Source organism: Triturus cristatus, chromosome 2_2 (genome assembly GCF_964204655.1).
Source record: "Triturus cristatus chromosome 2_2, aTriCri1.1, whole genome shotgun sequence".
Lineage (NCBI taxonomy): Eukaryota > Metazoa > Chordata > Amphibia > Caudata > Salamandridae > Triturus > Triturus cristatus.
In genome coordinates, this window is record NC_140582.1 from 753,714,495 (window position 1) to 753,730,818 (window position 16,324).

General features: G+C 45.1%; 1 protein-coding gene across 5 annotated transcripts in view; it reads left to right on the top strand.

Annotated features, from left to right (window-relative positions):
- The window catches only part of MTUS1 (microtubule associated scaffold protein 1), a 1,021,263-nt gene that overhangs the window by 990,102 nt on the left and 14,837 nt on the right, over window positions 1-16,324 (top strand). For all 5 annotated transcript variants that reach the window (XM_085641999.1, XM_085642001.1, XM_085642000.1 and 2 more), the window contains one exon: window positions 11,931-12,047. In XM_085641999.1, the coding sequence (XP_085498125.1) occupies window positions 11,931-12,047 (117 nt within the window). The remainder of the gene's footprint in view (window positions 1-11,930; window positions 12,048-16,324) is intronic.

Consider the following 16,324-nt stretch of genomic DNA (forward strand, 5'->3'; position numbering starts at 1 on the left):
CTTATGTATATCTAATCTTGTTTCAAATGTACCTACAGGTACCTATGTGATCTTTCAATTGGTAACCAGGAGATTACAATGGTAAAACACAGCAAGCTCAAATCCAACCGCTGCTCACCAATGTTAGAAGTTGGCCTGGTATATGATGCTCACTAGTTAAAGTGATCACCTTGTACCATGCCAAGCAACCCTTATGGTGTGGTTGTAAGTCAACCTTTTCGGACTAGCTGCCCTAGTGGTAGCGTAGGCTAAGCAGTCTTTGAGGCTAAACTCGTGAAGCGTGTTAAGCCAGCTGTTTTACCAAATGCAACCCCCTTTTATACCAATGAAAGGACACCACACAGATATATATTCAAAATATATATGTATTTATTTCTCAAAGTAACCCCTAGTCTCTTTATGAGCACAGGAGCACAAATCGTCAAACAAGATTACAGTAGAATACACAGAAGTTGCACTTTATATGGATAGGCCCTGGTGGCCGCTCAAACCATATACTAAAATAGTGGTATAAGTACCACGAACAGAAAAGGGAAAAGGCCTAGGGCCTCTAGAATCGCTGGGCCTACAAGGAGCTAACGTCAGTTAGTGACCAGGAGGTCCACGGGTGGCGTGTGCAGAGCAAATAGTCACACGCGTGCTCCCATAGGTTTCAATGGGTGCGTAAAAAGTACAAAGTTACTGCAAAGAGGATCTTCCGGATGGACTAGGAACTCAAGATTTGGAACACAGGCACTAGAGATGTAATACTACACTTGGGCACAGGAGTGCCAGCTTTACCTCACCCACAGGAAGCGGGTGCATAGGCCTCGAAGTGCGTCGGGTTTCTTCTATCTGTTCCGTGGAGCCTGAAGATAAAGATGCTGCAGGCGGTCGGTCCGGGAGAGATGCAGTGGATCCAAGAGTGGATCGGAGATGTTGAAGACCTGTAAGCAGAGGGGACAGTGTTCACAGTCACTAGCCAGTGACCAGCGTGGCACCAGGTGGGTACCAGGCAATGTCTGGTGCAAACAGGAAGAAAGGTGTAGCTTGTCTCTGCAGCCACGTGGTCCCTGGAGGTCGACGACGTCCAGGAGTCTGTTCACGAGCTGTCCCACGCAGGCTCTCGCTGTCGGCGGTGTCGGCGACTTGATCGAAGAAAACAAGCCTTGGCAAAAGCAATTGTTGTAGGAAAGGAAATAGGCTGATGGTTCTGACCAGCAAGGTCAGAAGGACTGCTCCTTTGGAGGGGAGCAAGGGCCAGTCTGGAGCAACCAGACCAGCGGTGTATTTCGTAAAGTTCGTCGCCAAGATGGCTACTAGCCAGCGGGCCAGCAACCGGTTAGGCGCGTCGAGTGGCAAAATGCAGAAGGGCCCCACGCAGATCGTGGAGATGCTGGAGGGCTCACCTTTGGTGCAGATGCTGCTCGAGGGTTGGGCTTCTCGGATCCCAAAGCACAACTTGGAGGGAGCCTCGGTTGTTGCACTTGTCAGCTTGTCGTGGTCGTTTCAAGATGGCTGGCTCCACGTGTCTCGGTGCCTCCACGGGTCTCCTCTTTTCAGGGACTGTGGATCGGGCGGTGAGAGGTCTGGAGGTCCAGGTCTTGTCAGTCTCTGGGCTCGGGCTCCGGCGGGAGGCGGCGGCAAAGCAGACGTTGATTCGCTGGATGGTGCTTGCGTTAGCAAGGTGGTCACTCCCTGACCACAGGGGAGATTGGCTTCAGTCCTCTGTGCAGCAGAGTGTCGAAGTTCCCGTCTCCCCTGTGGTCAGGGAGTGACCACCTTGCTAACGCAAGCACCATCCAGCGAATCAACGTCTGCTTTGCCGCCGCCTCCCGCCGGAGCCCGAGCCCAGAGACTGACAAGACCTGGACCTCCAGACCTCTCACCGCCCGATCCACAGTCCCTGAAAAGAGGAGACCCGTGGAGGCACCGAGACACGTGGAGCCAGCCATCTTGAAACGACCACGACAAGCTGACAAGTGCAACAACCGAGGCTCCCTCCAAGTTGTGCTTTGGGATCTGAGAAGCCCAACCCTCGAGCAGCATCTGCACCAAAGGTGAGCCCTCCAGCATCTCCACGATCCGCGTGGGGCCCTTCTGCATTTTGGCCTCATGTTCCCTCCTCTGAGGGGTGGTCATCCTTTTCCTGGAGTGACCTTGAGAGCCTCTAGAGCCTTGGGAAGCATTGGAGTCACCTGAGCGATTCCTTTGCCTCCCAAGCCCTGTGTTCCTAGTCCATCCCGAAGATCCTCTTTGCAGTAACTTTGTACTTTTTACGCACCCATTGAAACCTATGGGAGCACGCGTGTGACTATTTGCTCTGCACACGCCACCCGTGGACCTCCTGGTCACTAACTGACGTTAGCTCCTTGTAGGCCCAGCGATTCTAGAGGCCCTAGGCCTTTTCCCTTTTCTGTTCGTGGTACTTATACCACTATTTTAGTATATGGTTTGAGCGGCCACCAGGGCCTATCCATATAAAGTGCAACTTCTGTGTATTCTACTGTAATCTTGTTTGACGATTTGTGCTCCTGTGCTCATAAAGAGACTAGGGGTTACTTTGAGAAATAAATACATATATATTTTGAATATATATCTGTGTGGTGTCCTTTCATTGGTATAAAAGGGGGTTGCATTTGGTAAAACAGCTGGCTTACCACGCTTCACGAGTTTAGCCTCAAAGACTGCTTAGCCTACGCTACCACTAGGGCAGCTAGTCCGAAAAGGTTGACTTACAACCACACCATAAGGGTTGCTTGGCATGGTACAAGGTGATCACTTTAACTAGTGAGCATCATATACCAGGCCAACTTCTCACAGTACCTTTTTCGGTATTGATACAAAGTTTCGGACTTGTGTTCACTTTATTTTCATTTGTATAAAAATAGCTTGACTCTGTGTAGCTCTACATTATATCAGTGCAGTAATACCACAATTTAGTTAATGATGGTATCTAGTGCAGCATTACTTTGAACTTGATGTGGCACTCTGGGGTGCACAGCTCACCAGGCAAAACACGATTTGAACAGAGATTGGGTCGCAAGCTGTGTGTGACTCTAAAATGAATTGACTTTCTGCTCTATTTGTATTGTCTAATATACGTCTTCATGTTGCAACGCTTGTATATTATGAGGTTTTTTTCCACAAATCGGCTCTAATAAAAAAGAACAGAATATCAATTTAAAACCTCCAGTATTCAAACTTATGCATTGTGGGTTACTGTGAGCTGTTCCTGTTTAACAGTTGCATACGCAATACACTGAGCACTGTTTTTAGAATTTGAGCTTGTGACTGTAGTGTTGCACTTGAATATGCAAAAAAAGTGTTAATACTCTGAGGTTACATTCATTGCTATTTTAATATGATTCCAGCCTGCAGTTAGCAATTGTACATAGAGCGCTGCAGCCAACGTAATAACCACATGAGCCCTTGTCCCAGTGTTTCTTTTTAAATATATATATAAATATATATATAAATGAGGGATAAAGTCCCCCATGGCAAGCCACTGAGGAGTTCAGTAACCATATAGAGCAAAAAGGCTGAAGGCAGAGTTCCTTAATAAAGTTATGGAAGTACGGGGTGATTTGCAATATCCTTATCATGTATGCCAGGGGGGTACTTTATCTTATATAATACATAGTGACCTTTTTCACAAACCACTTAAAACCTTGGTGCTTTGCTCTTTCACATGAAAGTACAAGCATGTTTGTAAACACGAAGAATAAAAATAAAACCTCTAGTGCAAAATTAAACACATCAAAAACCTGTTCGATATTTGCTGTAAACAGATATTAGAAACAGTTCAATACAAGTCGGTTAAAAAAAAAAAACGGCAGTAGCTCGGAGCGTTTAAAAACATGCAGAAAGATTCTGAACTTTTCTCTGAGGAGTGCAAAAAAATATTATCTCTACTTCTTATTGTAAGCTAATAAAATAGAGCAGAAGAAAGAACAAGCATTTACAATGCAATGGTCTCGGCATTGTTAAAGTTAGAGCTATTGGCATTGCTCATGACATTATTTTTGTTTGTTTTTGTTTTTAAAACATTTAAAGAAACGGCATTGTTATTTACAATGTCAATAGCTTAATCTCTCTCAAATGGTGCCTTTCAGTAAATGCAGCCTGCTACACTCTTTTAACAATTACATTGAGCCTGCACCGCAAAGATCACACACTGAGCAGGTCACCTCTTCAGCTTTAAGAATACAGATTGGCCTATGTGTTCCGCTGCCAATAACTGTACTAAGCGCAGGGCTTTAAGTGGGCCAGGTCCTGCCGGTGGTCAGCACCAGTAGTTTTAAAAAGTAGATGCTGAGGCGAGGCTATCGGGCTCTCCATGTTTGCCCTCACCATCAGGGTGAAACAAAATCATAACTCTGCAGCAGGAACATCCTTCACTGTCTGTGATGTAACATCAAAGAGACTTGTTATAGTTCTTCCACAGCCTCATCCTTTCAGAACTGAAGCATTTTCAACATTATATACAACGAAGCCATAGTTGTTCCTTATTTATCTTATGCAACTAACAACCATTAACAAAGCCAATAGTCATGGCTTGTTGTAGGTGTAAGTTACATGTTGTATTATATATCTAGATACAATTAAAAAAGAGACTAAATACTAGTCGGGAAGCACACTATGCTAAGCACAGATTTTTTTCACTTAAATGTTTTAAGCCACGCCCTTAATTAAATCGACCACACCTCTCTGAAAGACCCCCGTCCCCCCTCCCCTGAGTTTTTCATCCCACTTAAACCCCTTACTGAGCGCATCCCTTTGCCGATGTCAGGGTGGATCGTGACAACTGGGGCAGCCAACCACCCGGAGATTCTACTACAGTAAAAACTTATCAGCACCCTGCAAACGTGAATAGAGCGACGTTTCTCCAAACACATTTGCACTTCTTTATATATAAAAAAAAAATGTTGCGACCTGTGTATTGAATTTCCCCTGTGGTGAACATATACTCCATATTCCGGACACCCTGCGGGTCCCTCCGGTTCTTTTTAAATTAAACTTTTAATGGCCACGTTGTTGCATCAGACTAACCCACAATAGTATAGAAACGTTCAACCCAAAACGGCAAAATAAGGGTCTATAACCAGTATTTTACTGGGTGGAGATTACGTGGCTACACTAGTAAACAAAGTGTAACCAAACATCCTTTTACCTGACACTCACCTGTAATCGCACTAACGAAGGACCAGCAAAAGCGGCGCCAACACAGACCCGGAAGTTTCGTAGCTGAGTCGAGCCGTAGAACACCTATGCGAAAGCAAGTGCCGAAAGTGAAAAGGGACAACTGATGTTAAATGTGTGTTTAAAGAGCGGTAAACCGATGGAAGCATATGTATAGAAAAGTTACGATCTGTCCGCAATACGTGTGGTTTTTACTATTCTGCCACTAGAGCCGTAAATTATGGTCACCCGTGCTGTATTCACAACCCTTGGAGACGTATCTTATTCGCTGTCAGACAGTGTATTACTTTAGGACTGGTTATGGAAACCCTTATCATCCGTGACGCGGGCCCCCTGGCAGACAGACCCGCTTGCTCCACGTTGTAGCTCATGCCTCCGGGCGTCAGTACGATGGCAGAAGCTTCTGGCTAGCACCCGCTCTGCGCAGACACCACTGCCTTTCTCCGAGGTCAAGCAGAAATGCCTCGGAGAAAGGCAGCGGCGTTTTCGGATTCGGGGGCGTGTTTTTTTCTTTCTCTCCTCTTGCCATTGGCTGGAATGTTTACATTCCAGAGGAGAGAAAGAATCGAAAAAACACGCCCCCGAATCCGAAAAGGACGGGGCTTGTTTGGAGAGACAAACCTCTTCTCTAATGGCTGACCAGCATTTAAGAGGCCAGCCAATGGAGAAGAGGAGAGAAGAGAGGCGGGTTCAAGCCCCTCTTCTCCAAGTCATTAAATCTCGCGAGCGAGACTGCGCAAGCGCAGCCTTCGCTAGCCGAGACCTTAAAAAACATGTTCCATTTGTTGCTTTAATTATGCTCTGAGACCTGAGCTACTTTTCACCTCTGCTGCAGGCTCTGACAGCAGGCATTGTGACGTCAGAACTCAACTGTAATGACTTAATAATAGTCTAGTTCTGATGTCTTTTCCTTATAATCGGCGACTTGGTGTATCACAAGTTGCATATTATAAAGACATTAATAACTGCCAATTATACAAGGATTAGACAATCCCATGTGTTATGTAAAGTTACACATATATACATATTTACTCTTTCTTCACTGGATCCCACCCCCCCCCCCCTTTTTTTTTTTTAAAGTGGTTTTACACACTAAAGTAAAATGCAGTCTAATTGCGATCTTTGAAGCCAGTTATGTTGGGGCAGAGTTTGGAAGACGATGCATTTGTAGGCAGAGACGACTGTCACTAACCCTGCCACTCTTGACTATCCTGGCACACCTTCAGCCTCAATTGTCAGCTACCCTACTAGAACTAGTTGACGAAAGAGTTTCTTACAAAATGGCCAAGAGTCTGTGAAATTTCCTTAATTTTTATCTGTATAATTCAGAGAAGTTTCAGAGAAATTACGCCAAATTATACATAATTGAAATCCAGTTTTTCACGCTCAAAAATAGTGCAAAAATCTCAAGTGCAAAGAAAAACAGCCGCTCAAGTTCTGGTTATTCTTGCTGTTCCTGTGCTGCTGCACTAGAAATTTTGCGGAGACACATTGTTTAATTACAGCACTAGTTGTAATCTCGGAAATTTCATGCAAAGTGAAATGCTTAAAATTATGCAAAATGACCCTAGAGTAACGAAAATGTAATCTTGGCCTAATTGTGGCAGCATGCAGTGAAGTTTTTCCATCGCCACCCCTTCTCCATAGTCTACTTGAGTAATGATCATGGTAAATTCGTAGGTAATTAACCCTAATATAGCCTTATATCCTACTGCTGAGGGCTATACTGGTTGTTAAAGGCACTTTAAACGAGGAGAGGGCCTTTAAAACCCGGTAAAGCCTGAGGTAGAAGGGCTATAAGGCTATTCGGACATTCCACCCACTGAGGGTAGAATGTTCTAAATTAAAAAGTGAGAAATATGAAGACAGTCATTGGCATGTTGGAGCAGAAGGCTTATATCAGCAGTTATAAGCCCGGAGCCACCTCATTGTCTTCAATGGGGCTCCCAATGTTCCACTTTTCTAATAAGTCTGTACAGCCTTTTGAGCGCCTAGATCAGTCCCTTGTTGCTGATGCAGCTAAAAAATATTAACAAGCATATGTTACTTGTTTAACCTTTGTTCTTTCACTGTGCCAATTGCCCAATTAGTTCCTCTCTAAAGTGTTGCAGAGGATGTCAAATTTGGTTATTTTTCTGCTTGACATTTTCTTTATAGTTTTTATGATCAATGTTTGAGGTTTTTCAGCCGTGGCGCAGTGCATTGATTGACTCTTGAAATTTCATGGTGCAATTTTTCTCCCGTAGGGATATGCACTGTCAATTTATGTCTCTTTCACGTCCCGCAAAAATAAATGTACTGCATTAATGATAATTGAACCCTGCATATTTTGCTATAAAAGGATGCCCATAATTCATTTCAGAAACATATCCAATATTCCTACTGATTTTGGGGTCTCTGTTCCAGTACTGCTTTAGTTGTTCCTGCCTGCCTCATGTAATCAAAAATTTCATAAACACAAAATATATACTTGCGTAGATATGGTGAGGTGCATTGGGTCAGCCCTTTTACCCATTGGTCTGTTCACCTGTCATTCACATTTTGCCTCTGTTGGACTTGGCCTTCTCCAGGGTCATCCCCAAACTTTTTGCCGTCTCCCCTCCTGTTCTCTGAACGCTTTTTTGTTGGCTTTAAGGACTCTGCACTTTACCACTGCTACCCAAAGCTAAAGTGCTTATGCTTTCTCCTTTAAACATCTTGAAATTCTCTTACACCCATTTGGCACATTTAATTTATTGTAAGTGTTAGCAACGTTTTACTATATTTACCTAGTGCCTGTAAATTCAATGCTCCCAAAGGGCCTGCAGCACTTATTGTGCCACCCACTTAATTAGTCTTTTTAAACATGTCTTAGGCCTGCCATTGCAATCTGTGTGTACAGTTTTAAACTGCAATTTTGTCCTGGCAAAGGATCCCTTTTGGTGGTCCTAAACCTTTCCTCTTAATACTTACAGGTCCTACCTAAGGTAGGCCCGGTGCACTGTATTTAAAAAGTTGGACATGCACTTTTACGTTTTATATATCCTAGTAGTGAAGACGTCTCATAGGTCAGGAAGATGGAAAAACCTTGAAAGTGTAGTACCCATCGGTATGCATTTAGCAATAGCTGGTAGCCAATAGCGAGGACTGCTCTAGGTCATATGCTCTGCTACCCTGTTCTGTAGGTTCCAAATCAGGGTCTCAGGGTATCAAAGACTGAGTCAGCCACATTACACCATACATTCTGAATATGCAGAAAGGTGAAGCAGTGTGTTGTATTGTGCTGTAAAATGTACTCCCATACTTTCAAGGACACATACCCTTGAGGTTGGTTCAAGCAAGACTTTTTGCATCGCACGTTTGGTTTCTCCCAGGCAATATTGAATACATTAAAGACAGCATTTAAAAATGACTTAATGTACCTGCACGTTTCAACTGCATGACACGGCTTTACCTCTTGCCTACACACACATCTAGCACACACCCCCATCTGTAAAGATGTATAAAGTTATTTTCACCATAACTTGAAGTGTAGTTTTTTTTTTTTTTAACCTTGCATTCCCACCCTTCTGATTGAACTACTTCTTCCCTTTGGGGGTGGCCCTAACGCACATGTTCAGTGTGTACCAAAACTGTAACCCTGTGAAGACAATATTGACACCATATTAACTTCACACAGTCCAAGTTTTGACTGGTTCCTCAGCTGAAAATAGCCCCAGAATCCTGTTTTTTTACAAACACTATATATGCATACAACCAGAAATATCTGAAGGTCATATTGGTGTATTGCTTTTGTAAATCGGCCAGTGGGGCAAGACATTATGAATAAAAACATAACATATTTCTGTTTTTACCCTCTTATTTTTATTCGTATTTCAATAATTAGTTTCTTAGGGAAACCCATGAGCAGTCTGCACAAAGGACCCTATGCTGAATTTTGTTTAGCATTTTGGGTTCCACTTGGGATTCACTCTTGTTACAGCACAAACTGCAAGTAGGTAAACAATGAGAAAAATAGGCTACCATTGCAAAAACTGTAATTTTCGTTGTACAGTTATACCTGCTCTTCACAACTTGGTAGAGGGTGATCTTAACACAAACATTGCTATTTTGGGGGGTGGAGCTTTCTTGCATAGCAGTTTTTCCACTTTACAATGCATAAAATGCTACATTTGGTGCGGTTTTCTTAGTCCCCACCTGGGAAATCGTCAAACTCTGGGTACTTTTAGAATCTCCAACATATGGTGGGGAAAAGGATATATATGTGGCCTGCTTAGTTGTGTGGAAGAAAAGTTATGAAGACTGCAGTACAAACTGCCCCAAAATATCAAAAAGGGGTCTGCACTGGGGAGAGGAAGGGAAAGCCTCAGCACTTAACGGGTTAATGATTGTGACACAAGGCGTTAATGGACGTGCCGCAGTAATATACCACGTCTTCTTTACCATCAGGGTCCCTAGTGTATTTTTCATTTAGAAATATGGCTTTTATTGTGGAACCATTAACAAATTCTTGCAGACGCTTGAGCGCCCGGCTCCGTCGGCCCTTGGCCCCGGACTATTATCCTGATTCCTATCCTTGCCGATTCTCGAGGTGAAACGTGTACGACGACGCGCTGTCCACGCCGCCACTTCCCCGAAGTCTCAGCCCGCCCGGATGCCGGAGTTTTTGGTGCTTTTGTTCTCCGCCCTGGACCCCTGCTCCATTGTGGCCTTTGCCGGCCCCCAGGAAGCTCCGCAGACCCGCTAGCGCAAATCCGAGCCCCGCGGTCCCGACCTCACCTAACATCACGGACTGTTGCCAGATGAGCCTGGGGAGGGACGGCCAGACACCTCCTGCACCCTGCGCCTGAAGGGCTGGGGCTGTAAGGTAAGCCCCGGTGAGGCGGGTCTCCTGCCCCGATCTGTGGACCGCGCTGTGGGAGGCTGCCGACCCCCTTCTTCTATTGCCTAGTCGGCTGCAAAGAGAACCCGAGGGAAGGGAGGCGACTGTTGGCTTTCCCGGTTGCGGCGCAGACCTGAGGGGAACCGACTCCTGGCTACGACCCCCCCCCCTGGCCATTGTACCGTCCGGCGGTAAAACATGGCGTTGTTTGCTTGCTCGCGGCTGGGGGGTGATACTCCGGTCTTGCCCGCTGCCCGCTTCGCCCTCCCTCCACCAGACACCAGCTCCGCGGTGCCGTCCCGTATTGCTGCCGATGTGGGGGTGCAGCTTCCGCTGACATGCGGCTCCGTACTGGCCGTCCTGCGGGACTTTCGTTTACAAATGTTTGCTCGCTTTCAGGCGCTAAGTGAGCAGTTTGACTCCCTGTTGTCGGCTGCGGGCCGTGAGCGCTCCGTCTGTCATCAACACGGCGTGGGTCTGCCAGTGCTTTTGTCCTCTTGCGGGGACGCAACGGCTGGGTGTGATCGTGCTACACTGGTGCCTGCATCTGGCTTTCCCGGCACCCAGGATCAATTGCTCTCCAGCTTAACAGCGGATACTTTGTTTCCCCGTTCATTGCTGCCTGCTTCATTGTTGCCTGCCTCACCGCGTCTGCAAGAGTATCCAGCTGAGCAACACCTAACATCCTCGAGGAATCGTTCACGGTGGCCTACTGCTTCTTTTCTGTGGAACTCCTGTACTCTACATGCCATGTCTGGACTTTATGTGGTGCACAAAGGGACCTCTACAGATGGTCGGCGGCCATTTTGGGATTCTACTTCACCATCTTCTCCCAAACGGCCATATTGTCTTTGTCTGCACGGGATGCGGGGCCTTCATGTAGGGGCTGGCTTAATCTCAAGCCCGCGATCGGGCCAGGGCTAGACTGATTAATATCGCCATGGTTTCACGGAGGGGCTGGACTGGGACTGGAACTGTATGTGTACTTTGTGCGCATTCGTCGCGATTTGTCTTCCTTCATCTAAATTGTTGTGACAATTCATTTTCACACGACCGCTTTTGGGGTAGTGGGTTCTCAGTGTGTGGAAGCCAAAGATGGCCGATGGTTTAGGGCACTCTGATGATACGTAGGCTCCTCCCCACCTTCTTCTTTTTGGGAGTTTAGATTAGAATAGTCCTATTCTTTTCTCACCCCCTTTAACATAGGTGTATTGTTTTCTTATCTTTCTTTACTTTATTCTTACTCTCTTTCTTGTCTATATTTCGGGTTTATTGGGCGACAGGCACTATGCTGGGGGGGGGGAAGGCCGTAGCCTCCGCATTGGTGTAGGGTGGGGGGGTAATTTACTGTTTCTACTTAGTTCTATGGGCCTTTTTTCTCTTTATGTTTCTGTGTTATACTTGTTTCGATTCTGGGTCCGGGTGGGGGGTTGACTGAGTGGGGGCGGCACTGGAGGGGTGCGTAATTGCTCATGTGACTATCCTGTTATATAACTGCATTGCCTCACTGCCTGCGATTTTACTTCCATTGCTGTTTTAATGATGCTGCTGCTCTCCCGTGTGGTGAAGATATCGTGCGGACTCGAATCTCCTTGGTTCTTATTCTTCACTGACTATTTCCCTGATAAATTTATTTTGAAAACTTTAAAATTAACCTTCACTTCTCCTTTCCCTGGGGTCAAGGATCTCTCCAGTGTATGTTTCATAAATCGTTGCTAACCTTGACCGTTGAAGCACAGGGGCCGAAATGTTTGTATCAGTGCTTAACCGTATCGTGGCCGGCCTGAAGGTTGTAGGCCCGTATTTGTTCTTTTAATATGCACGAATAAAGGTTTTTAAAAAAAAAAAAAAAAAAAAAAATTCTTAAATTTTTTTCTTTTTTTTATAGAAAAATCCTCATATTATGTACTTGGAGCAGGAGCTGGAAAGTTTAAAGGCCGTGATGGAGATCAAGAATGAAAAACTACATCAGCAAGACAAAAAGTTGATGCAGGTTGAAAAATTGGTAAGCCTTCCTTTCCTCGTCTGATGTTGAACTGTGTCTGTCATGATTTAGACTGAAAGGCGTCCGTCAGTCCTGCGGTTTCAGCAGGTGACGCAGGTAGCATTTATTACGCAGGTTCTGCTCAAGGGTACATTGTATGTGATTTTAGACCTGTGCTTAAGTGCTCATTTAACTGACACCTTTAATTTGCTTGAATCATGTTGCCGCGCCCGGCTGTGAGTGGAATGGCATAGTCTGCATTATTTCCTGTGGATGGAGCAGCATGTCATACATAATTGAATCTGGGCGGAAATGGACTCCCTCCGGACTCTGCTTTGCAGATTTAGTCATCAGAGTTTGATTTACAGTGGAGATGCCCAACCAGCACACGCTGCTCGCCCTCCCTCCCCTACCCAGATGCCATTTGGACTGTCATGTGTAGTTAGATCTAAAAATACACATGCATGCTTTTTAAATTATTAAAACAATGTGGCTTACTGCAGTCTAGAAGGATCAGTTGCTTCTACCTGGGAGCATGTTTTAAATCCTGGCACCGGTGCACTAGGTCTCTTATTTCCCTACTGCTGGTGACTGCTAGAAAGATACTCCAGTGCTGGTCCTTATTAAGAGTGACCAAGGATGGTAAAATACAGTATCAAAAATAATGTCGTTTTTTGTTCCTCGACATTAGTTACTAGTCTTAATACACATTTTGGAGCCAGTTGTGGCTTTTGGCCCACAGCTGTTGTCTGGTAAGTAATGGGTTTTCATCTTTAAATTACTCCGATATATTGGCAATGCAATACTGTTGGAAAACCACTCCCACGCTAGAAGGGGTGGAGGTGGTCTTCCGGACTCACTGTGGTAGCTTGGCTCGAGTGGTCAGGAATCAGGCTCCGTGCTAAGCATACGACATACCCAAACAATAACCATGCGTGCATCCGTTCCAAAAACGACTCTACACCGTAAAAATTATGAAAATATCTTTCTTTATTTTCTTTTTCTCTTAGTTGCTGATTGGATAAAATAAATAACAATCACAATATACAAACTTTTTAGAAAGTGCGGGACAAATAAATACTGGCTTAATGATTCAATAAATAGGGGTGATCATAAATACTGAAGGCATAAATACAAGTGCAATACATACAGACAATTAAATATTCTGAGGCAATAAATACTGTAAACCAATAAATATTGTGCATCAATAGATACTGTGGACCAATAAATACAGTGGAACAATAAATAGGTTAAATACAATAAATACAGTGCCCCTAGTAAATACTTAAAAGCTGACAGTGACACTCATGGAATCAGATCACTTTTGAATTCCTAAGGGCTGATTTGGCCCAGGCACAGCTTGTGGGGATGTGGAAGGCTTGGGGGTGTCTACTCCCTGGCTTGGTCAAGGCTGAGGCCTAAACTGAGGTAGATAAAGGGGGGAAATACCAGAGACCTGGCTCTCTCTCTCCACACAACCTCTCTAGATTAGTCCCAGTTCACCCCTGGCACCTTAGAGCAGTCTCTCAGGTCTCCACAGGGCCTTAGGCGCCCTCTACTCCACTTACTGCCCTTTTTCTGATGCTCCGACGCCGCTGGAGTCGTGTCGACGCCGTGAGGCGGTTCCAGATCGACGTCGGCGGCCTCGGCACAATGTCAGTTCTTTGACGACGCCGGCAGGCGGCTCCGGTCTCGATGTCAGCGGCCTCGGTTCGATCTCGACCTCCGATTCGATGGCGTCGGGCAGTCTTTACTAGATGTCGACTTCGGGCGGCTCCGGTCCGATGGCGACCTCGGCTTCGATGACGTCGGCCGGCCTTGCCTCGATGTCGACTTCCGGCGGCTCCGGAGTGCGATCCTCACTCCCGACCTCCGGTGCTCCTCTCCTTAGGTTTCCGGCGACTCCGGAGTGCGACCTCCACTCCCGACCTCCGGCACGATCCTCACAGGATCCTCACTCACAGCTGTTGTCTGGTAAGTAATGGGTTTTCATCTTTAAATTACTCCGATATATTGGCAATGCAATACATTCTGCAACGACATTAGTAAAGTATGCTGCAGTGTGCTATCCGCAATTGAGCAGTAATTAATTGCTGATGCGTGTTAAACCATGTGACGTTTATGCTGCAACTCGTTCACAGATGCAAGATTTTAAGGACTCGGCTAGTTATGTTGTATTGGCATGTGCACCGTTTACACAGCCTGTCATGAGGTCTGTTGAACTCCGCATATGCCACCATCTCTGACACCGGAGAGCTAGGTTGGGCATCAGGGCCTTTTCTCTGCTTGCCCTTCAAGTTGTGTAGTCACTATTCATCTTTGGATCCCCTGATGGCTACAAATATGTCAGTAGTCTCTTAAGCCCGATGTTTTTTGTTAACTTTCCGCTTTCTGTAAAGTTGGGTGAGCGTGCGCTCCTAGCACTAAAAGGATCTCAGTGTTTCGCATGCTGTAAATGCGCCATCATTCTTTCATTCATTGTAGTAGGGTTTGGATTGAAAATTGCTGCTGCTCAAACTACAGCCATCATGGATGGAGACTAGGGCATGGCTTCACAGGCATAATTGGGGTGAATTATCTCCTTCGTCTGTGCGTGTAAGCGATGGAGCGCATTCTATCCGCTGCAACCCCTTGAGGCAATAGCTCGGGTTTTAGCACAACCCTATAGTTCGGATAGTCATTGGTTAACCTGCATTAGCACCCTTTGCCATGTGTGCTTCTCACACTAGACCCCTTTCCGTGCTAGTGTTGACAGGGTACACACACAAAAGCTAGTTGAACTGGCTACTATGCCTCCCACACCCCTATGTCAATTGCAACCTTCTAACTGTCCTGTTCCATTCTGATGTTAGCTGTCCATATCACTTTCCAGTCACTTGACATTTTGTAAGACACTAGAAGTACCTTTTTGAAAGAAAGCAATACCTGCTGTAATGTAAATGAAGAATATAGGCATATTCCATCAGAGGCGCGAAATGGACCTGAGTGTGTCAGAGCGCTTTACTGAGATTTATATTGTATTCTATTTTTACATAGTGTCATTGCTGCTGTGATATCTCTGTATAGCGCTCTGATACCTTCGTGTCTACTTAGCGCTATACAAAACTCGATAAAATAAGAGGCAATAATGTGTATTTAGCATACGTTCTGAAATATAATGACGCAAGTCTGGTACTAATGAAAAATATCGCAGACTTGGTGTAAAGACCATTTTTCCCAGAGCCATGCACTTTTAAACAAGCATTGTCCAAGCCAATAGGTCTGAAGTTGGCTGCCATTTTCTATGGATTCGTCAATGCTTCTTGTATTTTGTCTTGCTTTTTGCAAAAATGTATTATTGGGGGAAGCAACCAAACCCCTCACCAATATATTAAACAAATTGACTAAAGGCAAAAATATTTTTTGGGTTTCAAAAACACACATTGCAAAGTAGTCCTGTAGTACTTGATACTAAAGAAAGCTACTTTTGTGTGTAGATGTGCTCTTTGTGAAAAAGCAGAATGTTGTCACTCATACTAAAATTAGCCAATGGGTAAGTGTGCTGACCAAGTGTCCTATGCTAGGCACTTGGTCATCACTATAGTATAGTGAGCGTAAGAAAAATGTCAATGAAGAGGGTTGGCTACATTAATGAATGTAATAATGATAAAGGCAAAAGTTTGTTGCTAATGCCAGACCTAAAGACGTATTAACCTGTTGCAGCACCGGGACGTGCAGCTCATTGGACTTGTACTCTGTGACTAGCCTTCTAGGGCTCTTCCTGTTATGAAACATTGTGAGTCAAAGGGACTCTTATACCATTACTGCCTTTTGCACGGTCTAACCAGCATTGAAACGTGGCCAGAGAGAAGCTATTGGTGTTAATTAGACTCTCACCTGAAGACGCGCCAAAATCTCTGTTGTCCCACTAGGCATAACTGTGTGCCTCACCTAACAAACGGCATTAGCTAGGCAACCCCTACCCGTTAGATTGGCTTTTGGGCTCTGTAATGCAAACAAATTAACTTTTATTGGTTTTCCCATTGCGCTGGGAGCACCAACATCCACATCGTCCAGCCGTTTCACCTCAATGAGGTAGTCCTATAAAATGCAAATAAGAAGTTTGTCCTACTCGTGCTAAATCTTTTTTACCTGTTTTAGGGCTTTCCTGAAGCCGTGATTAACGGGCAAAATATTTTAATGGAAATTGCTATCCTTTGCCAGGCGGCCACCACTACCTCCCCTGTGACTCGATAGTCATCCTTCCTAGGATAAGAAGGGAGAGGTTCTCATTCTTTTGAATCTTGATTTTGAAATAT